Source organism: Zonotrichia leucophrys, chromosome 4A (assembly GCF_028769735.1).
Source record: "Zonotrichia leucophrys gambelii isolate GWCS_2022_RI chromosome 4A, RI_Zleu_2.0, whole genome shotgun sequence".
NCBI classification, from domain to species: Eukaryota; Metazoa; Chordata; class Aves; order Passeriformes; family Passerellidae; genus Zonotrichia; species Zonotrichia leucophrys.
The window spans coordinates 13,290,467-13,317,500 of record NC_088174.1 but is presented as its reverse complement, the minus strand read 5'-3'; the positions used below and the strand labels follow the sequence as shown (position 1 = coordinate 13,317,500).

The 27,034-nt window shown below is 42.5% G+C and overlaps 1 protein-coding gene across 1 annotated transcript in view; it reads right to left on the bottom strand.

Annotated features, from left to right (window-relative positions):
- Positions 1-27,034, bottom strand: part of MSN (moesin) — a 40,570-nt gene that overhangs the window by 11,014 nt on the left and 2,522 nt on the right. Inside the window, exon 2 of the mRNA XM_064712620.1 lies at positions 7,370-7,453. Within this exon, the coding sequence (XP_064568690.1) occupies positions 7,370-7,453 (84 nt within the window). The remainder of the gene's footprint in view (positions 1-7,369; positions 7,454-27,034) is intronic.

The window sequence follows — 27,034 nt, the reverse complement described above, 5'->3', positions numbered from 1 at the left end:
CATGTAAATAGGAATTAAGAAGGCTTTACAGATATGTTGTGACAAGAAACAAGAACCTCATGGTGGGGCAGCAAGACTACTGCAGTACAGGGCCACTGTTGGTTAAAAAGAGGGGGAAGTTTCTCCAAAGCCTGATTGCTATCAAGACATCCCCCTTTGTGCCCTGAAAAGCCTGGGACATGCCACAGGGTGCAGCAAGGGGCTAACATTGGTGCAGAGACTGACTTGCCCTGTGAAAACCAGCTGCCAGGTCAGTTAATATAATTTTGTACTGCCCAAAGGTGCACTCTGTTCCCTTCTGATGTGGGCTCTACTTTGGCAAGATACAACACCAAAGACCTAGGTTCCCCACAAACACATCACTAATTAGATTGTTTAGGGCTTGGATCAGACACTTCATCTGGCCTTTCAAAAGCAGCATTAGGGCCTTTGTTCCTTTCAAAAAAACCAAATGCAGTTTTCAGCAGAGGCGTGCCACTGGTGACACACACACAGACAAAACCTACACTAGAGCATGTAGTCCATGTACATCATCCCACTGGGGTTCCTGAAATTATTCAGCCTGTCCTTGCTTGAACATGAACAGGAGAGCTGGGCTAGAGCCCCTGCAGGTCCAGGGGGATGCAGATCACTTGTGCATCACACAGCTGATGAGGCTTTTGGACAAGAAGCAGGGTTTGCTATATACATGAAGTTTTGGTCACTTCAATATAAGAAAGATATTAATATCTAATATTAAAATATTAGAGAGGGTCTAAAGGGGACAATGAAGATGAAGGGCTCTGAGGGGAAGCCCTATGAGGAACAGCTGAGGGCACTTGGTCCATTCAACCTGGAGAAGACTGAGGGGAGACCTCATCACACTCTACAACTTCCTCATGAGGGGAAGAGGAGAGGCAGGCACTGATCACTTCCCTGTGGTGACCACTGACCAAACTCAGGGGAATGGCCTGAAATTGTCAACCTGATTAGGTTGGATACCAGAAAAAAAGATTCTTCACCCAGAAGGTGGTTGGGGGGCTCCCCAGGGAAGTGGTCACAGCAGCAAGCCTGACAGTTTAAGAAACATTTGGACAATGCTGTCAGGCACATGTTGTGATTCTTGAGGATGGTCCTGTGCAAGGCCAAAAGCTGGACTCAGTGATCCTTGTGGGTCCCTTCCAAGCCAGCATATTCTGTGATTCTGTGATAGGAAGCAGATGGTTCAAGGAGGGGAAGAAAGGCTGTCCTAGAGCTCTGTTCTTGGAATCATTAACATATGAATGGGATGGGAGCTCCTCACTCGACTGCATGGGTCTGCTTTCCTCTCTTCCACTTGACAGCAGCTTATGCCTGGGAATTGAACAGGCCGGGCTGCCAGCAAGGAGCTGAAAGGCTCCACACTGTGGTCCCACACAAAAGGACTTTTATTCCACAGTAGAAGCCTGCACAGCAATGGCGGAGACAAGAATGAGCTGGGGGCAGAAAGAGGGGACACAGCACAGCACTCACCATCACAGTCCCAAGCTGCCACTGAACTAAGGCAGGGAGGACAGTCCTCCTCCCTCCTCAGCTTTAGCAGGCTATTTAGTTCCATTTAGCAAGGAGAAAAGCATGAAGAAGAAACAGCTTTCTACAGCTGCAAGGAATCTGGCTGGCAGCAGCATAATTATGTCTGGGGGTGTACAGCATTCAGAGCCCTAATGAACTGTGAGATGTTCCAAAAAGCAAACAGCTACTGGCAGTGGCTAGGGATGGAGAAGGGCTGGCACAAAGGATGGGAGAATAGACAGTCTGTTTAACACAGACCACAATACTTAAATACCTAAAATTTACACTCTCATCCATCTGGAGAGCAGCATCTTTTCTTCATTCCAGGGGGAGCATTAAGTCAGTCCCTGGGTCTTGTTTAGCTTGCTGGGTAAAGCTCATTTTACAATGGGCAACAGATTGGATGCAGCCTTAAAATCCAGCTGCCCCATGGTACCTTGACCAGCTACTACAAAACTTTAATTGACTACTACTTTTAGCTTAAAATTCTATTCAGTAAGCCATGCTGACATAGGGAAAAAGGTGCCTTTCTGGTGACTCACTTCATCCTCTGCAAAAAGTCTAAGCACACATTAGTAGGGGTTTTTTATTTATGTTCAGAGAAGAAACAGAAGATCTTTCAGGGAGCCTTTTCTCTCATTCCATCTTATTCCATGTTTTCTAGGTCTGCATGACAATTCCTGTCCTTCCCCTCAGCACTCACCCAGCTCCCTCTGAACTCTGTTCCTGCCATTGGGTGCTATTCCACAGCAGAAGAGGGAGCCATAAGCAGCCTCTTAAATGTAAATTTTAGCATCAAGATGATGACTGAAAATGGCTGTCATTCTCAGCCCAGGAAACACAACACCACACTGGCAAACAAGTACAGATTCTGATGAAAGCACTATTTACACACAGGCAGGAGCAAAGCATGCAAGCAGAGGAAAAGGCGTAGCACTTGGATCATGTTCCTGCATCAAAGGCCAAATATCTCAGGCTATATCATGGGACAAGTGCCTTGAATGGGCCCTAGTTAAAGATGAGGTAGGTCTCTCTCCCTCTCTATGACAGACATGTCAAGTATATCTGAGAGAAAACTGCCAGCTAACCTAATTGCTGGAGGAGCTCTGAACTGGTGCCACACCTGCAGTTTCATATGCCAGTCAAAAACAGCTTAGAATGGGGTCTTCCATGTACCCTAATACAGTACCCAGGTTAGACTCCATTTACAGCCACAAATATTCAATTGTTCCCCCTCCATTTAGCTGGTGGATGTACTTCTAGTTTTCCCTTCCAAAGTGCTAAAATGCCAGAGTTCTAAACTAACAGGATCTTTGAGTTTTTGTACTTACTACAGTTTGCCATTGACATCTTTAGCAACAAGCAGTCCATTTTTGGTTGGAACTACTGCTTTTCTAAAAGTCAGAAAGTTTCCACATGCTCCTGTGAAATTTGAGACACGTTTTCATACTGCTCAACCACAAGCCTTCAGCACAGGGACAAGAGTTCTGGGGTTTGCTGGGGCAAGCAGCCACCATCCTGAGACTTGCTGCTTTCTACCATGAAACTACCTTAGTGAGTTTTGATTTCAGTGCTTTCACCCAGTGGATTAGGTGTTCCAGAGCCATTTCATATGTGTTTAAACACCATTAGGTAGGACCTAATAGTAGCTAAAGATTTCTTACATTCTCCCTCCTCAAAAAGCTTCGTTTTCAGGCCATGAGACACCAAACACTGCTCAACTCAGATGAAGTCACTCAAAATTCAAGAGGGTTTTGATCAGCCTGTGCTGTACACTTAAGCAAACATGAAAGAAGTCTGACAAATTGGTACTCTACAAAACCAAACTGGTATTCTACAAAACCACTAAATTCACTGCAGCAGATAAACAAGGAGGAAGCTGCTAAGCATTACCAAGGTTTCAAGCTGCACAACACCTTAGTGGCCATGGAGATAGAAAAGCAAGGCAAGACAAGCCAGGGCACACAACATCAGAATCTCAAGAGATCTGGCTCTTAATGAAATCTGAAAAAACCTTAAGAATTAAAAAGAAAATGCATAAGACTTAATGCTGAACATATAACACAGCATCAGGTTTAAAGGGTGCAGAGAGATACTTATTATCATTTTAACCCATAAGCACACATTTCTATTACAAGCTTAGTTTTGACCCCAAAAGCTTACAATAATGAGGAAAAGCATCTTTGGAAGGTTAACCACATGTTTTTAAAGTTTGAAGTGATAGCTACTGAAGTTTCTCATGTGAATTTTCTTTAACCTGTGACTTGTCTTCATGGCTCTTAATGGGACAGAAATCACCTTTAAGGAGATTGGATGCTCAGTGATTCAAACTACCCAGAAAAGGGAGGGGTTTTTAATGCCTTTTTTTTAAACCAAAAAAACGAAGTTTGAGGGGCAAAAGATTGGAGAGACAATTTCAAAGCCATCCACAGCAACAAATAACTAAGATTTTTCACCAGACAACAGGTTAATCTTTGCTGTGTAGAAGACACAATGCAAAGCACTGCTGTGGTTTACTGGCTGCTCTCCAAACCAATACAGAAAAGGGTCAAAGGAGGAAAATAAGCAGCTATCACTGTTGCAGTGCCTGTGCTCTGCATGCCCAGGAAAGCAACATTTCAAGGTACCTGGGAAGTGATAAAGCCTATGTGATAAGCAGCACCCCTGACATGCAGAGCCCATCCTTGAGCTACTCTTTTAATCCATCACTGGCAGCTGAGGAATGGGAGCAGTTACAGTTCTTGCTAGTAAGTAAATGCTGGAGTAAATGCTGGAGTTCAGCAACTGATGTTAAAAGGTACAGCAGCAAATCTGCAGCAGACAGACAGTACAATCCTGTCTCACTTAATCCAAGTTTTGTCCTTTCACACAAGCCTAAGATATTTAAGCTAAAGCTGTACAGTTACAAGATTAGGGAATAGGAAGAGCTCTAGAATACATCATGATGTTACTGCACATGTTTATCTGTTCAGTGGTATTTCTACAGCCAGCTACTTCGGGGCAGAAACCACTTCCTACATAGCAGTGAGGTATCTGCATTGTTCTGTCACTACAAAAATTCACTTTGAAATTTAACCAAACAGGAAAGAGGTAGACAGGAACATTTCTACCTCATGCCCATTCACATATTATTACTACAGAACTTTAGACTCAAATTTCCCCTCATTAAGCTAAAACCTAGCTACAAGCTTTCCAACATCTTCTGAATCCTATTCAGAGTGGGCCAGAATCATGTGTGGCATAATGAATACATTTATCTACCTTTACACAACAGGTGAAAAAAAATACTGCCTAAATGTTACTGAGGAAAGGCAGCAGATTGCACTGAGGTAACCATGCAGCTAAAAAGCTTGGTAATGCTTAGCAGCTTCCTTCTTGCTTAACTCAGAACTGACACTTCAAAGTGAAAGGGCACCCCAGGGCAAAAAGACGCTGGATATCCTAAATTTTTTCTGTACAAGAGTCAAAAATCAAGTTTCACACCAGAAGTCAATGTCCTACAACAGCAAAACCATATGTCTGCTTGGTAGAGGAGCTCTCCCTTCCCTCAAAAAGCACTGATGAAAGCAGATCTTTTTTCAGAACCAACATCATGCAGAAAACACTAGATTATCAAGTCCAGGGGCACAGCATGGCTTAAGGGAGCTAGAAAATAAACAGAAGTAACTCTGTTCTCACACACCCCATCATGGTCTAACCTAAGGATAGAAACTGAGGCAGAGTGAACAATGTCCAGCCAGAGAGCAGCCACAATGTCAGCAGGGACAGCAGCACTCCCTTTACAGGAACCAATACACAAAAACTGCTCAGTCATGTGAAAAATACTGGATATGCAACAGCTGACAATACATTTAAAGGCCCATCCCTTTCCTACATGGAGCAAGTTTTATGAGTTTCAATGAGACCTTTTAGAAATAACAAATGTTTAAAACTAGCTTCAGACACTTTTTTTCCCTCCCTCATTTCCAGCTTCACCTACAATCCAATTTAGGTGAAGTAAGCATTGCCTCAACTTAGAAACTCAGTTCTGCAACAGCATTTGTTTTCTCCCTTGGCAAAGTGTTTACTGTGGAAAAAGCAAAACAAAATTCTGTTTAGACAGGTGCTGTGTGAAATGCACTGAAGGGAGGAAAATGTGCAGCTGTCCAAGAGCATGACAAAGGAGTGAAATCAATTACTAGACACGAAGAGCTGCTATATTGGAAACATGGCTGGATGCTTCTCAGAGGCAAACTGATGAAGCCCAAGTCTGCCACCAATGTCAGTGTGCAGCAGAAACCACAGATGACCTAGAGCTGACTGAAAATATCATGTGCAGATTACAAATATTACTGATGTGAGTAGTATTGTTTCTCAGCACTTGGTGCTTTGCTTGGATAATAGCAGAAGCCAGATATTGAAAAATAATCATGGGAAGCATCCACATGAAGAACACCACCTTAAAAAAATTTAAAAAAACCAAAAAATCCAAAAATAACAGTTCATTTTTTTAATGAGCCTGGGGACATGTCACCTCAGCTTCATTAGCAAGCACTCTCATGAACTAACTGTGGCAGAGTTCCATGTTGCGCAGATGGATTCTGGATAGAACTTGGCTTTCACTTTTATAAATCCAAACCTGTCAGATCTGAGACCACACAGGGCTAAAATATGCAGGAGCTACTACATAGTAAGACACAGACAGCTGAGAACTACACTGCAATTCAGAACTTTTCCAAAAGCCTTTTTACTTTTTCCATTATGAAAGGATGCTCTTTCACTAAAGCTTTGGATCTCCCTCCATTTCAGGGCTGGGCTGCAAAGAGCAGTATGTCATCTAGTGCTGAATCATCCAGCTGAGTACAAGAGAAAACAGTAGTTTGTGGTTAAAGATCTAAAAAAACATATAAAATTTAAATTCTATTTGCTGGCCCCAAATGAAATAGCTGACTTCAATGAGTGAATCAGCCCTTAATTTTCTCTCTTCCTTATGATAGGTACTATGTAGAGCTGACCCCAGAATGCTCAGCTCTACTGAACCACACCCAAATCTGACCTATCTGGTCTGGCAGTTCTCTCATCTTGTCATTAGTCCAAGATTCAATTTGCATATCTTTGAGCTATGAATTTACTGTTCCCATTTCTCTCCAAGGAGCAAATCCATGGCCAATTACAGCAGATAAACACTGCTGTGGAGTCTGACAAAGTTCCACTCTCTGCAGCTGATAATGCCTGCCTTCTGCTGCTCCAGCTTTGGGCTGCACACACCTCCCTGCTTCTCCTGGGCCACAGCAGCAGGAAATTTCCCTGCCCAGTGAAAGCTGGGGAAGGCTGAAGCACCCCTGGCAGACAGCCCAATGAAGTGTGGTACAACCACCAGTGCTCCTGAGGTTCCCCTCAGGGCCTGGTGGGAGTACAGAACATCACTTTACCTGCACTTAAAGGCCACAACAGCATTTGAAATCCAGCTGAGTCTCTCCTGGTTCAGAGACCAACTACTCTTTGGAATCAATTACACAATGCTTGCAGGTAAGTCAACCGAAAATAGCTTACTGGGTCCCCCATAAGACTTTTCTTACAAACTAAGACTGCAGATACCTAATGCTTTCCAATTACTGCTATTCTGAGCCATAACACCAATTCAGTTCACTAGAAGTAATAGCTCCTAACATAGTCTTGGAGATTACAAAATGCAGTAGTTTTGGAAAAAAGTACAATTTCTTACTGTGCTGAGTTCTCTTGAAGCTATTACATATAGTGACACTCAATCTTTGAAGTCCTTTAGAAATTATTTGCTGTTGCCTCAATAGAATTACAATCTCTTTATCAGCATTATATCTTCTGCAGCTCCATCTCTTACCTGATCAAAGAGTTGCTTCCCTGTGGTGTTGGGCTGGATGGCAAACTCCAGCTCAGCATCCATGGTGGTAACACGCACACTGATCTGGAAGATAAAAATGCATCATTACCACACATGCTCTACCCAAAAATGAAAACAAAGACCTGCCCAGGAGCAGGATGCAGCTCTCAAGCTTCCAGGGACTTCACTGCCAGCAAGCACAAAGCCAACTCCTCTGCCAGCATGGCACTCACAGCTTTCCTGTAGAATATAACTTTCCTGTTTTGCAGTGTTTTTGTCCTCTGTGGTCAAACATTCACATGTACTGACACACATGAGAGCCATTTACATCTTACAAAGTTTCATTTCCAGAGCTGAACATTCTGGTGTCTTTCACAAAAGCAGAGATGTTCCAAAACTTGGTGCACCCAAGAAGACATCCAACCCTTTTGTTTGAATCAAGGAAGTTATTCCAGAAGCATTAACAACTCAGTCTGCCACAGAAGGCTGATCAATAACAATACACTTCCAGTTGTGAGTATTTGGAGAAGTTAAAGGCACAATCCCTGACATGCTCCAGGCGCTGTGGGTGTGAAGCAGACAGGATGCAAGGATGCCCTCACAGGCTGCATGATGAACATGTGAACAATTCCCATAGCAGTAGAGCTGCCAGTGCTGCTTTCCAATTCTTTCAGGGAGATGAAAGACCTCTAAAAACTGCAGGAATTGTTTAGGTGTTTTTTTAAATTGTAACCAAGATTTCATGACTATACTAGCCTTAGATGCAAGATCATCAGTGGTCTTCCAGAAGAAATATTATATGATGCACTATTTTGACAGGAATGTCTCACCATCACATTTTCACTTGTGGCATGAAAGTGGCAAGGAACTGCAGCAAAGAGTTCACAGCTTCATCCCACAGAAGCAGGAAGACACACACACACATTTTTCACTTCTCATGAAGCCAGTTAAACAGCAGAGGCATTTCAGGTCAAATGCTAGTGTAAAACACTGCTGATCCCATTCAAAACTCCTGATAATTACTGGGAAACATGATTTAGATACTTGGGTCTAGACAGAAACTGTCCTGGCCTGAAAGCAGATGCCTTAATTTTAGGCCAGGGAAAGTGAGATCTGTGAGCACACCAAGCTGCCTGAGAATCCAATTCTACTTGCATGCCTATCAACTGAAAAGGGTAAAGATATTTCACAATTTTTGAGCACAAGCTGTACATATTAAAACAGCTTTATTTAAAATATTTTCCCATGAAAACAGAGGTTCAAGGCTTGAAGTTGTTCAGACAAGATACCATGCACCAAACCTCAGCACACAAGTCTTGCATTAACAGTTCTCTCTCTTGCTAAGTCATTTACCTCAGATCAACAAATCCTAATTTTTTTGCTCTTCAGGGCAATCAATACTATCAGTACACTCCACCAGGCTTCCAGTGGTGAAGGGTAGAGGGAATTACATTGTGAAGACCTTTGAGAGCTACTCCAAGTCATATTTGGACTATAAGCTAACTACATGACACAGGAGACCAAAAAAGCAAGAGTAAGCAGAGAAATATTCAAAGAACCACATAATTCCAATATGATCACAGGCAGTTCTGATTCCTGTATTTCTACTAAAAATCTGTACAGATTTCACATCTTGTTTACTAAGAAACTAGACTGCAAGAGAACTAGAACCAGGTTTTTTTCCCCAGTAAGCAAGAAATGTTCTGCTAGTTAATCCAGGTAAGCACCAAAAGAGACCAGTAACTACAACAAATACTTTTTGATGTTTCCCAGAAAGCCTGCTTCAGACTAGGCACATCACTATTTTGTACTTGATATCTGCTTGAGATAAACCTAAAGGTTTTCTTGTTTCAAGTTAAGCTAAAAATTCTGTAAGGTTAAAGGCAGGATTAGCACAGCTAAGCTGAAGTACACATAAGTTGAAGTTCTGGCTGTTTCGTGCAAAAGGAATGTTATTTAGACATTACTAGAACAAAGATATCATGAACAAGTACATCAGGAGCAAGTTGGTTTTGAAGCCCTCTAAACCTTGTGACAGAATGTCAAACTAAGGCAAAACCATCCCACAGAAGTAGCAAGGAAAGCACAAATGGCCTAAACTCCTAAGAATGAAGTTGGTTTTTTTTTAAATTAGCAGCTTTCAATAGCATGCAGATGCCTTAAATTCTTAGTGTACACCTTCCCAAAATTATTCTCTTTGAATCCTGGGCCTTGATAATGGGCTAATTTCATGGTGCTTTGGTGAAACAAGAATTTAGCCACTTCTAAGAAGGGCTGAATGCTCCCCAAAACAGCTTTGCTGCTTACACTTAGAAACAAATTTCTGCTTCTCTCTTCTGTACGCCTGATTCACCCAGCACAGCCACCAGTGAGAGCAAAGCTGTCCATAAGCTACATTCAGGCATAAGAAGGGTTACATTAAATGAGTCATTAAGTTACCCCTTACATATTGTTAGCTTTGAAGAATTTCCTGTTCACCTAAATCATGAATGTATCAGCTACCATGAAAGAAAATAGTCTCTGCTCCACTGTTTATGGACAAAGCACAGTAGCTACTCTTATCTGATATCATGTGCATAGGTGATTAAGGGCCAAATATCTGAGCTCAGAAAACTGAACTGAAACATCTGTGTGCCTAAATAGCTCTTAAGAGTTATTGAGAACAAATCACACCTCCACATTTTAAACAAAGCTGCTTCAGTAACTCCATAATTCATGCAGAATACTTATTAAAATTCACATCTTTGTTAGCACAGTAAAATAAGGTCCCATGCTGAAACCAGCAAAATTCCTTCACTGTCAGTCACTTATATGCCATTAAACTACCTGACCCAATATTATCCTTCAATTAACACACTCAATAGGAAGATTTACACATTTCCCCCCACCACCTCCAGCAGCCCCCTGTGCCCAGGATGAGTAACAACCTAAAGTCTTGAATGGGGCTGCATTTTAAGCTCCAGGCTGATCTAAGAGAGCAGAAGCTGAGATAGCACAGGAAGCAGGCTCGTGTTTTGCAGAACCACACCCTGGTAGTGCCGTTTCCCCAGGCTGAGCAGGGTTTAACACGTTCAGAGCACACTGCTGGGAGCTGTCAGCACAACGAGCTGGGGGCACAGCACATCCTGGGCTGTGCCACTGACATTTTAACCATTAGTTACTTTGAACCATCAGTGGTAATTTAATACTTGGCTGAGAAGCTAGTTTGCTGTAAAACTGAGCTTTGTTAAGGCTCATTGGTGTGAAAACAACACACAAAGACATTTTTCCCCATACCCTACCAAGCTAGAGTGGTTTTGTTTTTCCAGTTCACAACAAGTGGCTCAGAGGGAGGTTTCTACTGTTTCAGGTGATGGGAGGCACTGATTTAATGTACTCTGCCTGCAGCTCAAACCAGCTACAAGAGATCTGTAGACTGCTATAATCTCTACTAGACGAGTATGTGCCAGGCACTGCATGTTTACCTTCTTCCTCTTCATTCATTTAAAGTCTCACTTTAGGTAAAACCACTTTACTAAGGTATTCATAGCTGAGTACTGACCAACACAAATGTTACACATAGGAATAAAAATGCTATAGCAAAATAAAGCAACACTATGCAGTCCCATCAAAATTTAGATTAATTAGCTTCGTTCCTTGAGAGTGACACTGCCAAAAAGCACTTTTAAACCATCTATCTAGTTTGCTGCCAGTGCTTATTCTAAGAAAAGCCTCAAGATTCACCAGCATTAAGCTATCAGATTTTGTATTTCTAAGCCATCTGATAAGGTTTTTCTAGGTTTGAGGGATGGCATAAGCCTTGGGATGTTTATAATTTGGGTTGCAAACAGAAAGAAATGTCAATAATATATCTGACTTGAACTACCGATCATATACAAATTTAGCTCTGTCAGTCCAGACAAGTAAGGTGCACACTGCTGAGAGATGTGCAAAACAGACATTGCACACCAGTGATGCAATCACAAGGTCCAGTGGCAGCACTCATTCCCAAGTATACTGTCCTCCTATTCCCAATATTCTGTTACTAAACATCTATCAAACTTTCTACACTTAGGAGGTGCTTTAAGAAGGCTTACTGGATTTCATCAACAGATTTATCAAAAATACTATCCTAAGGCAGTAATTTATACTCAAACTCTGTCTAAAGCAATTAATTGAATTTATTCATCGTAGGATTAAAAATATACCCACTGCAGCATGCAAATGTTTGTAACTCTCAATTCTACTTGGATCCTAAAGTCACAGAAGTTTATTCTAGTAGGTGGCCTCTAAATAGTCTGTTGTCTTTCCATCATCATTTAATATTCTCTCATACAAGCACCTACTAATTAAATGCTTCCAGACACCATTTTGCACATTGCAAGAACATTCAACTATCACATTTCAACAGGCAAATTTATACTCATCAAATTTTAAAAACATGCCAAAAAAAGTGCTCATATTTAACTGATTCCTTTCATAACAGCTACAGGAAAGAGATAGAAAACTAGCAACCCTTCCTCTTCTCTATTTGGGGAATTACCATAGTTCCACCAGCCTAAACCCTGCTAAAGCTTGCCAGTGCCAGAGCACATTAAAGAGTTTCCTGCTGCCAAGGACAGTATTGTCAAGCGTGGTACGTCCTGCACAGACAGAAACTCTTGCATGGCAGAGATACTCTTCCAGCCCCAGAGCAGCTGCACCCAAAGAAAGCTCCCTTTGACCAGCAAAATCTTTCCAAAGGCCCATGCCACCACTAGCCCCCTCTCCCCATGGTGTTCAGCAATCTGCAAGGGACACACTTAAAAGACAGTGGTACCAGCCACCTATCTGCAGCATCTTTTCAGGTATTTTAATGTTTCCCATATACCTTCAAGTCTCACTTTCTGCCCCACTGTGATTCCAAGTAAATTTTACTAGCAGCAGTAATTGTCAGGTTTCTGAATAAATCCTCCTGGTAGTGTGCTATAAGAACTTCCTGAGATGAAAAGGTGTAGCTGCATATGGCAGGACAAACAGGAAAGACTGATCCTGTCACACTCAGTAGCGGATGTATGGCCTGTGCTAATGCCCCAGTGCATTGAGCAGCACGAGAGGTAGAAAAGACAATTCTGTTTGTCACAAGCTGAGACAGGAATAGAGTACTAGGAAATTCATGTCAGAATAATAAGTGGAGTCAGCACCACAGAGTATCGACCTCTACAAAACCCTGACCCTGAGCTAAAGCTTCTTTCCTCCCTGCATTTCCTGTAGGCAAGGAAGCTGTTGTACCCTGCTGGGCTGGAGGCTTCAAGCTTCAGATATTCCCTGTTTCCCAGCTTGAATCTTCCCAGTGGACTATTTCTGGAGAAAGTATCATAAGGAAAACATAGACTTTATTGCAAATTTGACTGGTACAGAAAAGAAGCAAGCTCAGTTAAAAAGAAATTCCAGACCAACTGCACTGAAAGGTACCAGTCTACCCAGGAGTTACTCCACATAAAAACACTAAACCAATACCATGCACCAGTTCCAACCAGGGAAGCACATCAAATCCAGCTGGAGTTGCACAAACTAAGATCTCATAATGCACCTTAATAACCTCAAAAACTGCCCAGTTTTGACTTTTTAGCAAGATCAGCAGCAATATGGTGAGTTTAACAAGAAGTGTCCCCTGTTTCTCAGAAGGTGCAAGTGGAGCAGAGTGCTCTGCAGTGCTGCACTTCCCTTCCCACCACTCTCAGCCTGCACAGCCCTCTGCAAGGACAGCAGAGCTGTGCAATGCCTTGGAGGGGAAGCAGAGGTGATGCCCCACGCCTCAGCACCAGCCATACTCACAGACATCTGGCTCCTTCCTGAGTGCCAGCACCCTGCTGGAACAGCCCTGGCTCCTCTGTGTCAGGGTGAGGCTGGGATCGGGTCATGTGAAAGCGCTTGCAATTTCTCAAAGGATTACACTTAATTAACCAAGCCCCCTTCCAGCAGTCTTAAAGGGCCTTTTCATACCTCTAAGCTCATCAGGGAACAGAACAGCAGCAGGGACACCCTAGGCACCACCCTGCAGACCCCAGAGAGAGGTTAACCCTCCCTGCAGCTCCTGGGAGCTTCCCAGCTCTCTGCACCAGCCCCATCCTGCTCTGCTGGGGACACAGCACTTCTCATCTGACTGCAGCACAGGCCATGCAGTAACTCCACAGGAGGCATCCCACCCACCCCACTATTTGAATAAAGCTACCACCCAAAGCCTGCCATGGTACTTCTGGGACCAGTGAGCCAGTAGTACTACTCACATCCTGTAGAGTATGTGGCTTTCTTTTGGTACCTAAGTACAGCCTGTAGCAGGAATGCACCCTTTAAAGCATCCCTAATGACTTTAGCATGGAGCCTGAAGACACAGAGCAGTGAAGGGGCAGCTGCTACTACCCAGCTTCACAAATTTCTCTTGTGAGTAACAGAATTCAGGCTAAATCCAACTAAATTTGTGCTCATATGGTGTTATTCCTTCCTTGTGAAGGAGCAGGGCAGCAAGCCAGCTTGGATTGAGAAGCTGCTGTGGAGCCACACCTGAGCAAAGTCACACCAGAGCTGTGTCCCCACCACCAGCAACTGCTCTTTGTCCCCAGCAAGACAAGATGGCTCGTGTGGGCAACAAACCACAGCACCCACACAGCTTCAGGAGCCATGCTGCTGGGGACAGGAAGGGGAAGCAGGCCAGAGCACCAGCCTGCAAGATCAACAAAGTTCACAGCTTTGAGAAGCCTGCTTGCAAAAAGTGTACAAAGAAAGGCTGGAGGCACCAGCACCTAAGAAAGGGTGGGAGCAGCAGTGTCTGGGCAGACATGGTCTGTGTCACCTGTGGCATTTAATACTTCACTGAGACACCAAAGGATGCTGCCAGTGCTTGCCCATAGCTTCCAGCAAAACTCACCTCCACAGCACCAATTTAAAACCACTGGGCACGGGGGAAACAGCTACATCACATCAGCCATAAAAAAAATAAGCTTTCCTATGTGGAGCTTGGAAGAGCAGAGGATTTCTGCTTTACCTAACAAATAAAGGGGTTCAAAATAAGCCAATTCTATGCCCATTCCAACTGCATTTCCATAAATTTTCTGACAAGGTTTATAGCAGTCACTGCACCCAGTGGTTGAAAACCTAACCCTATTCTTGAAAAGGGTAAAGACAAGAAACTGACTGAGGTGATTAATGAGATTAGCTCAGCTGGTTAGAGCATGGTGCTAATAACATCCAAGATTGCAGTTTCAATCCCCCGACACATCATACACTTGAGAATTGGACTTTATGATCTTTGTGGGTCCCTTCAAACTCAGAATAGTCTCTCTGTGTGTGAATGCGTCTGTAACTAAAAATCTGCTACAATATGTAATGCTAAAGGTCAGTTTCAAAAAAGGAAACCAAGTGATTTATTCTAATATAAACCCTGGCATACTGTAGTGTCAGAGCCCTGATATATTTGTTTGACTGTTAATCTCAAAATAATCCTGTGTTAATTTGTACTGCTTATCTCACAGTGATGAGAAGGAAAATAAAATTCTTCCATACAGCAAGAGGTAATCAGGAATGCTTCCATTAAAAAAAAAAAAAAAAAATCTGTTTCCTTGAAGGCAGTTGCTGCCATTGAAAAGGCAATCCCTACAGAGCACAACAACACTTTATTGCTTATCTGGTTCTCAAAACCAAGCATGAGAAGCCACAGCTCCCTTCCTGTTTCAGTGCTCCTCTGCATGTGACTGATGCCTGGCACTCAGAGAGGCCTGAGCAGAGGATCACTAAGCAGAGTTGGAGGGGATCATCCTTGCAGGACATGCTTATCAGTCCAGAGATCAGCTATTCATATCAAGTTAGGGAATCTACTTCAGATACCCTTATAAAAACTAGGGATTCCATTTTTTTTTCCTCAAATGGTGGAGAATCAGATTTATTACCCTCAAGGACAGTTTCTCTTAAAAATGAGGTCTCCTTCAAACCATGTTCACAGAGTTCAGAAGAAAACTTCCAAAGAGCCTGCTCCTCATGCAAAGGGTCTGTTGTTTGCAGTTGCCTTGCTTTAGATGCCTTCACTCATTCACCCTGCCCCAGCTTTGCAGCTTTCTCACAATCAATGTTTCCCTGCTCTGGAGACACCTTCCTTCAGCAGCACCAGCGAGCACTCACTCATAGGTGCCCTGCACAAGCACTCAAAGCCAGGGCTGTGCCAATGCTGGCTCCATAGGGCTGGAGATCTCCACATTTGAGAATACTGGAGGTACCATTTACCCAATTTAATCAGTGGTCTGATTTGGGCAGGCAACTTCTTCAGGAACAAGGTTCTACTTTACAAAGACTACTACAAAGTTATTAATTCAAACCTATTATTAAAATTCCCCTACCGCCCACACAGCACAGCTTCCAAAATCATTCATGATGTTTCCAGGTTAAAGGTACTTAAATATAATTCCTTACTTTTCAACCAGTCACCTCCCACCAGTGGTGTTGGAACACCCTGGCTATTAGCAGCTTGCCATCCTCTCTAGACAGCAAAGGAGTTTCACTTAGAGGAAAGGAGTTGCAAGATGAGAGCACTGAGCCAGCAGAAGCAGCCATGGGTGGATCCCCACCCATTTACGGTCATGACCAGATACTTGTATGCCACTTATTCCACTACTTACTCCCAACCTTGTGCAATGGATCAATTCCTCTATTTTTGCCATTTCCTTTTCCATAAATAGATTCTTGAAGCACCTCCCTTTGCTTTCCTGTAACTGTTCCAAGTAATTACCATTGCCATTTTCTGTTTCTTTAGAATCAGTTTGAAGAAGTCCTTGGAATAACTATTTTTGTACCTGTTGTTTGAACTGCTTAGAGAGAACATCCTTTACTAGTCAAAACTAGGAAATTAAAATACCATGGGGAAAATCCCCAACCCCTTTTCCACAACATCTGGATCAGCAGGTAAAACTTGAAGCAAAATCTAGCAACATGCAGTTGCCATCATTCAACTTTTACAATCTGTGCAGCTTTGGGTCTTGTTTTGGGGAGGTTGCTTGTTTTGTAAACACCTTTTTTTTTGTGCCTGTTAGAAGAACTTTTCTCTGGGGAAGCATACACACCTACTATGGGCTCTGCACACTAATAGTAGGGTTGGCAGCTGTATTTCACATGTCAGACCTTAACCACATCCCTTGCTAAAGCTCTTCAACCTCAGGGCAGTTAGCAGGCAGGGGGCATGTTTGAATATCAGTGTGGTATGGGTGACATTCCTCACACTAGTGTGTGCTCCTCCCAGGCAATCCTACTCACAGGTTACAAACAAGAGTTCTGTGCCACCTCCCTTATGTTGTAGACCATACAAAGGTGTTATGATCCTGGCTGTGACTGCAGTCACTCAACCAGCAAAACAGTCCCTGCACTCCCTACCACCACCAGAGGCACTTCAGGTTTTCTGAAAGGCTCTTAGGAAGCAACTTTCCCCCCACCCCAACCTCCCCTGTGTCCAGTTCTTCCCCTTCCATCCTGAAGCCAAGGGCAGGGAATTTCCCAAAGCTGTTTAACGGTTGCAAATACCCAGTGTGAGGGGCTGATCAGGCAAGACTGGAGCCAGGATATGTTCCCAAAAAGTCAATGAGCTTTCCAAACATAGCATCCAGTGAATGCCTGCCAAATTCACAAGCACCTACTTTGCTGGAAGGAGCTCAAAACAAGGTCAAGACAGGATGCTAACAAGACAAGTGTGACCTGCATTGAGGCATCACATGTGCAGCAAGTACTTGAGGTTCATGAGCTAACAGACTAAATACTCAGTTCCTATGTAAAGGTCTCTAAATTCATCTACAGTTAAGAATTGTTTCAGAGGTAACTTGGAATCAAGGGCAAATAAAATTGTTACACTCCAACTCTCTGCTAATCACTACAGACACTTTCCACAGGGAAAAGAGCATGAAGATAACAGCTGTGGCCAAGCTCTTCCTTCTAAAGGACTCACATTTAGATAAAAAGAGCAAGCTTATCTTGTTTCACGTGCTTCTCTCTGGCCTTCAACTAAGAGACTCCTAGCAGTTTAGCTCTGTTACAGGGAGGGGAGCTGAACACAGGGCTGCCTGTTCTAGACACCCAGAGCATGGCCTGGGTGTGGCACATCAAGTTCTTGGCCAGCTCACAGCCCTCACTGAACCTCTGAACAATGGCCAGACTTCTAGGAGCTAGAACACAGTCTTACTGTGGGATCTGACTGCCCAGACTATGAGCCATCCCTCCAAATTTAACTACATGCACAGTCAAGTATGAGCTAAAGCTGTTTCATCATCCTGTGATTTTCAGCTTTATCATTTCCAGCACGCTAGACAAATCCTGCAACTTCCTTTCAGTACAGGGTCTCATTTAGGCTCACTAAATTTTCATATCTATTTAGGTCACAGTTCCCTAAAACACAGGATTTCCCCTAAATGGCTCAGTTCTACACTTCTTTTTAATATTCAGTTTCCCCACCCATATTTGCTTCCCTCACCAGCAACCTATTTTAGATTTTAAATAGTTCTGTTGGGACTGTCCACAGTTTATAAAAGATCAGCTTGTGATTGCTGAAGTAGTCTTTGTTATTTTAAGCTCCATCTAGTTAGGCATCTGAGCTTTCCTAATACAGAGGAGAGCAGCTACACCACTCTGACACAGAACCCATGTCCCAAAAGGTTCCTGAAGGGCCACAGGAGCTGAGGAGAGCAGAGCCAGCACATGCTGTGTCTGTATCCACCACCACAGGAACCCATCCTGCACAGCCTGCACCCTCCCAGTCACTTCTCTGGGTTCATGTACTCTACAACTACACCACAAGTAGGAATTCAAAAGGCTGAATCAGGGTGGGAATAACTCTTCTGTTATTTTCTCCAACAGAATAATTTCATTGGTCCTATTCAGCACATTTACCCAGGGGCAGTGCTGCAGGCCATAGAACAGCAACAAGGGCAAGATGGGGTTTTGGGTACAACTGGACAAGAAGGACCAAGCTATTGAACCACTCTTATTCCTCACTCCCAGGCATACCTGCTTTATCCTTTGCAGCAGCTCTGATTCACAGCCCCTTGGTGAGATTTACCATCAAGCCACATATATACATGCCATTAACCCCATTTTCAGAACAGAACTGATGCAAAACTTTACAGTGGCAGCAAACCATCAAAGCTCTCAAGCAAGCAACCAAGTTGATTTAGCTCATTCAAGGCTGCAATTAAAGCCACACTCTTGGCTTCACATTCAAACACTTCTTGAAACACCCTGTTTGAAATGGGGCTGTTTTAGAAAGAAAGCCTGATAAACTTCAGCTAACACCTGAGACCTAGATGCATTGATAAAGACATTGCTGAATGGCCAGGACTGTCAGTGGTCAAGTAAGACTTATTAACATAAACAGACTTCTTGTATCAACTGGGCAAGAGCAATTTCCTTCCATGAACTGCAGTTTCAATATCTAGATCCTTGATTCTCCTCTACAAAGGTATTATGGAACATCTTTAAGCAGCCAGACATGCAGATAAGCCAAACTGTTAGTGGTCCACCTAAAGCTGCAGGTCAAAACTGGGAAACTCCACTGGGTAGTAGGAAGAGAAATAGCCAGATGCTGAGTACATCTCCTGAATAAGTCATACATGCAGATATCACCTAAAAAAGCAAAGAGTAAAATTCACTAGACTAAGGAGAGGCAGGGAGCCTGAAAACAAGCTTTCTGCAAAGAACACTCAAAAGTCATCTTGAGAGTTTAGCTCTTACCCAGACCTGCAGTATAGGGTTGCTTTATGTTTTCAGGTTTTTCCATGTGCTAAGGTACAGCAGCATAGGGCTGACAGACATGAATTCAACTTTGATCAAAGTCAGGGCTCCTTCAATTCCGTGTTCCTTCATGAAATACCTTACCCCTAACTGCACTTCAGCAGAACAGTGGGAGCTGTAAGAGCAGCTAACTACTCCTGTCAGGCTTGATGTGGAAATTGATAGATCCATATTAATGCATCTAATCACCCATCTCTCTCTAAGGGAATGGCAGAGCAGCAAAATCACTTGGTTTATAAAACTGTCTGAATCCTCTCCGATCACAATTATTGTCAAATCCTTCCAAACACTGCCAAATCAAGGCTGTCATTTGAATATTGTAAAAGCATTTAATGGCAAAGCCTATGGATTAAATCTGCCAGAACTTGAAGCAGGAAAGGAGCAGGGCAGCCTTCTGTCAGATTTTTACTTGATTATTTACCATTGTCAGAACAAACAGTAAGATAGCATTGTATTTCTGTGCATCATGCTGAAGCAAGTGCTGTTCATATTGGTCTGATTTTTAGTGATTTGGAAGTTACTCGACCATTCTATTTACTCTGTCTTTTGGTAGATTCAAGACAACACTACTAAACTGATATATACTGAAAATGCTGTAAGAAATAAAATAAAATGTAAAATGCTGGCATGGACCCTCTTTCAAAAAAAAAGATCTCTACCCTAAACTGCTGAATGTGAAAAAGGGTATTCAAACTGAGCACAGTACATTGCATTGCCTCTTGCAGTCACTCTTCAATCTGAGATGTTTGTAACAAACCATAGAGCAAGATAAAGAAAAAAAACCCCTAAGTTGGGGGTTTTTGAGAGAACACCAGGTAAACAGTGCAGAATCTATTGGTCTCTATAGATTTCACAGAGCCCAAGACACAAGCAGCAGCAAGACATTACAAGTAGAGCAAGAAAATTAATTTTCAGGAACTTGCTGCTGCCCAGTTTGTCATAGCTGGGTCAGAATATTATCTATTTCAGGTACAGTTTAGTGTTTTAAGCAAACAAAAAAAACTTCAGTGAATACTCGGGTTTTTTTCAATACCAACCAGATAAGAGGGGTTCCTCGATAGCTTTTGAAGCAAAGGATTAGCATAGCACAAAGAAAGTATGGCACCTCAGTATTACAGCAAAGAATAAGTTACAGTCCAGCTTCTGTAACAAAATCAGCACAATGGAGCTGCAGGCTGGAGGACCAAGACATCACTTATCAAAATGTTTCCTTGGCTTACTGATAAAGCATTTCATGGTCTTGAATAATAACACTCTTCAAGCTTTCCACAGTCCCAACCATGGACTTGGAACTTCCTGACATTTTTAGTAATACTAGCATTTTCTGAGCCTGTTGTTCAAATTACCAGCAACCTTAGAGTTTTTGAGGCAGCTCACAAAATGAGCAGTCATGTCTAACAGCTCATACAGCAGCTTCTGGTTGTCTAGGGGATTGTGAAGAGTGAAGTGATAGAACATAATCATTTTACTGCTCTCTGCTTCCAGTACTTCACTAATGCAAACAAATCCACATGTTGAGTGTGCTTTAGTGAAAATTACAGATACTGCAACAAAAATCCAGCAGCTTAAAGAGCACATTTTGTTTCAGTAACAGAAGAAGCCAGGTTTCTCTTTAGGCAAACTCAGATCCTGATTTTTCACTGTAGGTGGATAACTGTAGCTACAGAATACTGAATGTGGACAGACAATGGATTCAATACATCTCAGCTGAAGCCTTCATTGTCTACCCAAAAAAAACAGGTTAAGTTAAGCAGTCACTTTTTCAAAAGTGGTTTTATGACTCCTTTAATACTGAGATACACGTAGGAACAAATGAAATAAACAGATGTTGGCAAAACAATTATTGATGCTTAGGCTTTCCATCTCATCTCACAGACCACAGACATTTCTTAACATTTGGATGCAACATACAGTAGTAACTAACAACACACTAGAGAAGCAACACCCCTCTTATGCCTGCTGTGCAGTGTCTCCATTAATGACTGCTGTCAAAACCTAGAGGAACATATGAGTACAGTGAGTAATATAATCTAGTGACATTCCTAAATGATAACTTTGCTGATTTAAAAAACAAACAAAACACACACAAACCATACCAAAGCAAACACATCACAATGCTGCATGTTTTTATTGCTTAAATATCGAGTATTCTATTGTCCTGGCTGTGCTATAAGCAACAATATAAGCAAGCTTCTTTTAATCTTCCCAGCTTTCCAGGCAATTTTGCTTTCTTGCAGATCTGTTTTAGAAGTCAGAGAATAATTAGATTAACCAAGTTACTGGGTGGTACTGAAAGGCATTTATAGGACATTAAAGTGTTTAAAAGACAATGCAGTCATCAGGCACAGTCAATGTGGGCTCTTGGTACCCTTCTACAATAAGGTCACTCACTCAATGGATGAAGGAAAGGTGGTGGATGCAGTTTTTCAGTATTTTAGTAAAGCTTTGGTCTCTCCCAGCATCCTTCTGGACAAATTGTTCAGCTGCAAGATAAGGAAGCTCAATTTGTGCTGTATGAAGGAGCAGGGCTCAGAGGGCTGCAGGGAATGGGGCTGTGTCTGGCTGGAAACCAGTCAGCAGTGATGTTCCCCAGGTCTCCATAATGGGCCAGTGTGGCTCAGTATTTTTATCAAATGATGTGGTTTGCAGGGGCTGAATGCACCATTAGCAAAGGTCCTGACAATAGCAGCACTGGCTGTGCTGCTGACTCACTCGAGGGACACGAGGGCTGAAAAGGCATCTAGATAACTCACAGCATGATTGATCAGTGGCATTAAATTTAAAAAGAACAAATGCCAGATTCTGCACGTGGAGCAGAGTAATACCAGGCAGAATTCCAAAGTGGGAGAGGAGTGGGAGGAGAGCAGCCCTGCAGAAAGCAGCAGGCTCAGGAGGAGCCAGCACTGGGCCCTTGGAGACAAGAGGGCAAAACACACCCTGGGGGGCATCAAACACAGCAAAAACAGACAGTCCAAAGAGGTTATCTTCATTAAAGTGCCTACTTAATGATCTGTAAGTTCTTACTTCTGATACATATGTACAAGCCCCTCCCTCTCTATAATTTCTGACTAATAGGATTGTTTTCATATAAGATGTTTTGGACCACCAAGTATTGTGTGGGGTTTGCAATAAAACTTTTTACTGGGCAACCTGATATTGCTTGAATTTGTTAGCAGAAAAACTGCCTTATTTCTTACAGTGTGCCTTCAGAACCATTTGCTGACATTCTGCAAGTCCTGTAGACTACAATTGTCAGAAAGATATCCAGTTCTGGATTTTAACAGAGAAAAAAAATTATACACAACCCAAACCCTCTTTGCCATCCAGAAAACTGTCTGAAAAGACATTTGGCATATTGAGGAACTAATTTTTTTTTTTTGTCCTCCGAGTATACTGTTCTGGCAAAGTGAATTTAAAAAATAAAATCTGTGCCATATTTATATTCTTAGAGACATTATGAATGAAAAGACACACCTCTGGAGGATGGAAGATATCAAGTATCCTGACACTTCATCCTAATAACTTCTCTGGCAGTTCAGTTTGTGCACTGTAACCAAGCACAATGGAATTCTGGGCTAACTTTTTCCTTGACATATCTTTTCAACTGCACAGTACAGTTGAAAAGCTATGGCAAGGAAAAAGTTAGTCCAGAGTTCCAGAGTTAACCTAGAATTCTATGCTTTATTAGCCTATGCTATATAAAACAAATACATTTATTAAATGCTGTGACTAAGTGGTTGATCAGATTGCAATAGCAGATTTTTCCTGTACTAAGTCACTTCACCACCATAACTAAATTACCAATCAAGAGAGAAAAAAATGCTCTGATAAAGGTCTACAAAGGAGAATAGCAAATATCAGTGATATACAGACAAGACTGGTTCATGGCATGTCATCAGTTTACAGCTGAACTCAAAGGTCTTTTCCAACCAAACTGATTCTATGATTCCACCTCAAGAACATGGAAAGGCATATAATGGCAGAGTAACTGTTCTACAATATGTTGCATGCAAAATTCTCCAATATCAATTAAACAACCCCACTAAAAAAAAAGAAAAAGACAACAAAAAATACAACAAGCAAGTTTTTACAGTATCCACACTCCAGGAGAGTAAAATTCTGTCCCTGAGAAGCCTTCCTCTTGGAAACAAACAAAAAAGAACTAGAAATTTGCAAGAATACAGCTCAGTCTGGGCCATGAATACCATGGCACTTGATTCACTGTTTCAGGTATTCTTTCTGAACTCTTCTGAGATTTCCTTTTACTCTACACAGCTGGCAGAGAAAGGAATGTCTCTTCCCTCTTCTAGTCTGTCATCTCATTCTTGCCTAATTACATGTTTCTCTACAGAGCTGATCAGGTTCAGAGCTTTTTCATTCATTCCTCCTTCAGGGGCACTCCTCTGCCCTTTCCCATAGCTATTCATCAACCAGCAACAGCCAAAGGGAAAGAGGCTTAGCATGGCCAAGTACTCCTCTGCCTTAGCCTGGCAGTAGGATGAGAATTGAACACTTTGGATCCTTCAATAAGCTCCCCAGCTAATACTGCAGCTTCAGAGATGTTAGTACAACTAGGAAAAAGCATTCTGCAGGAGTCATGCCTTTAAAAACATCTTCAAAGGATGTTTTTTCCCCATTTAAGTTCAACAAAGTGCTATACAAAGGCGAGGAGTTTCTGACTGCCCCACTGCTGCCCTGGAGGATCACACATTCAGAGAAGTGAATATATCCTTTCACAGCTGCACAGGAAGGAAGCAGCACCAGATCACCCACCTATTGATAGCCACAGTTGCTGCAGCCATAATTATTTCTTGTCAATATAAGGCCCAAACTTCTGCAATTTCAGGTTCTAAACCCCTGAACAGTTGTAGATGATCCTGTGGTCTTACAACCACCAAGCCTGCCAGTGACTGTCACTTCCTTCCTCCCCACTAAGTATTTGCTTTAAACACTACCTTAAGAGTCAGCATTAGCTACTGGACTCAGAAGGGTGAGGTTTGTGCCCACAACTTCCAAAACACTTGAATGCTCCACCTAGAAACAGCCACAGGAACGTTACAGAGATGTGAACAGAGGCTTGAAAGAGTGGCCTTCCATCAACCTAGAGACTTCAGCCTAGTTTGGAAGTTTCAGATGGGATGAAAACAAACTTTTAACTCAATATTATTGGCTGCACTATGCAAATACGTGCTGTTCCCAAATACCCCTGGGGAAAAGCAAGCAATTAACTGGCTGCTTACTATTGCTCTTAATTTACATCAGTTAATTGCCCTGGATTATTCTTGGGTAGAGAGAGATTTCCTCTTTTCCAATAGTGTGAGTACAGCAGCAGAGTTGGTTTCTGCTATAATCACTGAGCAAACAGATAAAAGGGAAACGGGACACTGGAATGATAGAGATCCAAGGAGTTGAAATCTTGGAGCTCTTTTCAAACAAACCCCATTGTAGTTCTCAGAACAGTGATTAAGCACAGATAACAGCTTTATTGTGCAAATTCAGGGAGGCCCTCTTGCTGCACAGAAGGGGAAAAAAAAAAAATGAAGTCAGCCAAATAAGGTTGCTTGAGCTGCACCGAGCCAGGAAAGAGTCCAGGAGATGACGCAGCCAGAGGAAGCTTTTAGTCAGTTTCCTCCAGAGGCTGGAGCAGAGCCAGAGCCACCTCTGAGGAGGAAGAGGGGCTTCTCTGAGGAGCAGCCATTGAGCAGCAGGGACGTGGCCAGGCCAGCAGCCCCAGCAAGGCGCTGTCCCCAGGCACACCCAGGGCCACAAGCAGAAGGTGTTTGAATCCTTCGGTTTCAGTTCATCAGCTCTCTCAAGCAGCTGCTAGGGACTTAGTGAGCTTTTTGAGAATTTCACTTCAGACTAGACATTATACATAAAACGGCTGAACCAAGTTTCCTCTAGAGGCACAGATGCCATTTCCTTTCAAAATAAATGAGTCCATATTAAGACATCTTATGAACCATTCTCATGACTAAAGCAAGAATGGTAATGAAACTTCAGGGGTGACTAATCACACAAGGTGGAATCACCCAAGGAAATGCCCTGAAGGTTTAAAAAAGATGCTGTTTGTAGTCGTTATGGTGACAGGATATTTGCAAGAAGCAAGTGATGGTGAACCCCTGATAGGAGGCACCCTGTTCCCCATGGGATTCTTACAGCAGAAGCAGCAAACCTAAAGCTGTCCTGGGGCCCCTTTTATTTGTGCACCTCACCAACCTGCAGCTTGCTCAGCTGCCTCAGGCAACAAAGCAAGAGGGCAAAAATTAAATAAAGGACTCAACTAAGATGTTTAATCTTCTAAAATCTCTTGTATGATAAGCACTCTTATACATAACATTGTCACCTTGAAGTTTTATGAACTGGATCATGGCTACCAGTTCAGATCAGGCACTTGGAACAGTTCTTGCTCACAACAGTGTAAAACCACTATAACTGATGGGTTTTGCCCTGTCAGGGATGAGATCTTATGCCCTTGCCATAAGATGAGAAAGGAAGATTTTACCAGTATGTAAAAACAAAGTGAATATTTGTTTCTCATCAATGGTGTACTTTTAAATCCCTGTTTAACTTTAATATAGAAGGCCTAAAAGTACCAAACAGAAGCTTTTGCTCACTGTCAAGCTTAATTGCTTCACCTGACATGAAGTAAAACCTTGCCATTCTTGCAGAATCTAGGGACCAAGCTGTTGAATACAACACAAGCTAGGGTGCAAAGGCCTTTCCTGTTTTGCAAAATCCCATGGTAGGCATAAATCTACAGATAATTCACTGCTTCCCAGTTTCAGTGGTTTACCTGCTTCCACTGTAAACTCAGCATGTTTTAGCTATTGCTGCTTCTGAACTACAAAGTCATCTGAAAATCACCAACAGGGGAAACACTTCTGTATAAAGAAAGGTCTTTGGAAGCATTCAAAAACATCTCCTTACAGCAGGTCATATATCTGATGGCATTCGAAGAAACATATAATGGATTGAGTTTGCCTAAGAAGTTAGCACACATGTAAAACTTGGATCAAGCTTCCCAAGTTGTACTGAGTGAGGAAAGGAAGAGACAGCACCAATGGGCCAGCCATGAAATAACACAGCATCTAGAATGCTTCTAGAGTTCCTTCATAGCACAACAGGATGAGGAGAGAAGTGCCCATCTATTAAAGTCACAGTTTTCATCACTATGCTTTTCCTCTTCAAGGCATCAAGCAAATTCCACTAGAGGAAATAAAAGAAAAACGATCCAAACAAATGTAGCGTTCTACTCATAGTTGCCATCTTGTTGCAGCATTTGGTAGCAAGTAGCCACAGACAAAAGAAACTAATTAACCAGAGGATTCTCCTGATACACACCTCAATATCTCAGTTGCTTTTCTTCTAACCAGAACCTTGAAGACCCAAAGAACAGTGGAAAAAAAGCTTCTGGGACCTTTTGAGTCCTGCTGGGAATTAGGACCATCAATTCAAACTACAGACAGGGTCCCTAAAGATCCTGATAACTATTACTACACTTAGCTTCAAACTAAGGTATAATAAACTCTGGACTGGTACCTTTTCCCTTTCTACCTTCTAAAATTTCTGTATTCACAAGACTAGCTCTCATTAAAGCCCTTTCTCTACAATGCTACCCAAAACAGAACTGCCCAAGTGCTGTGACAGGACTATTGAGTGCACACCTCACACGTGATGAATGCTCCTGTTTCACGTTCAGTGGCCCATCCATTCACAGAGCAAGCACATGCATGGGCAAAACAGTCAATGAATCCCAGAACAGAAACCTTGCACCAATCAGGGAGAGATCAGAGCCTTCTCCTGGCAAACAAATAGACTGCACACACATGGAGGAGAGACTTCTCAGAGCTTGACACCAGCTCATTTTTAGCACTCAACTACTTC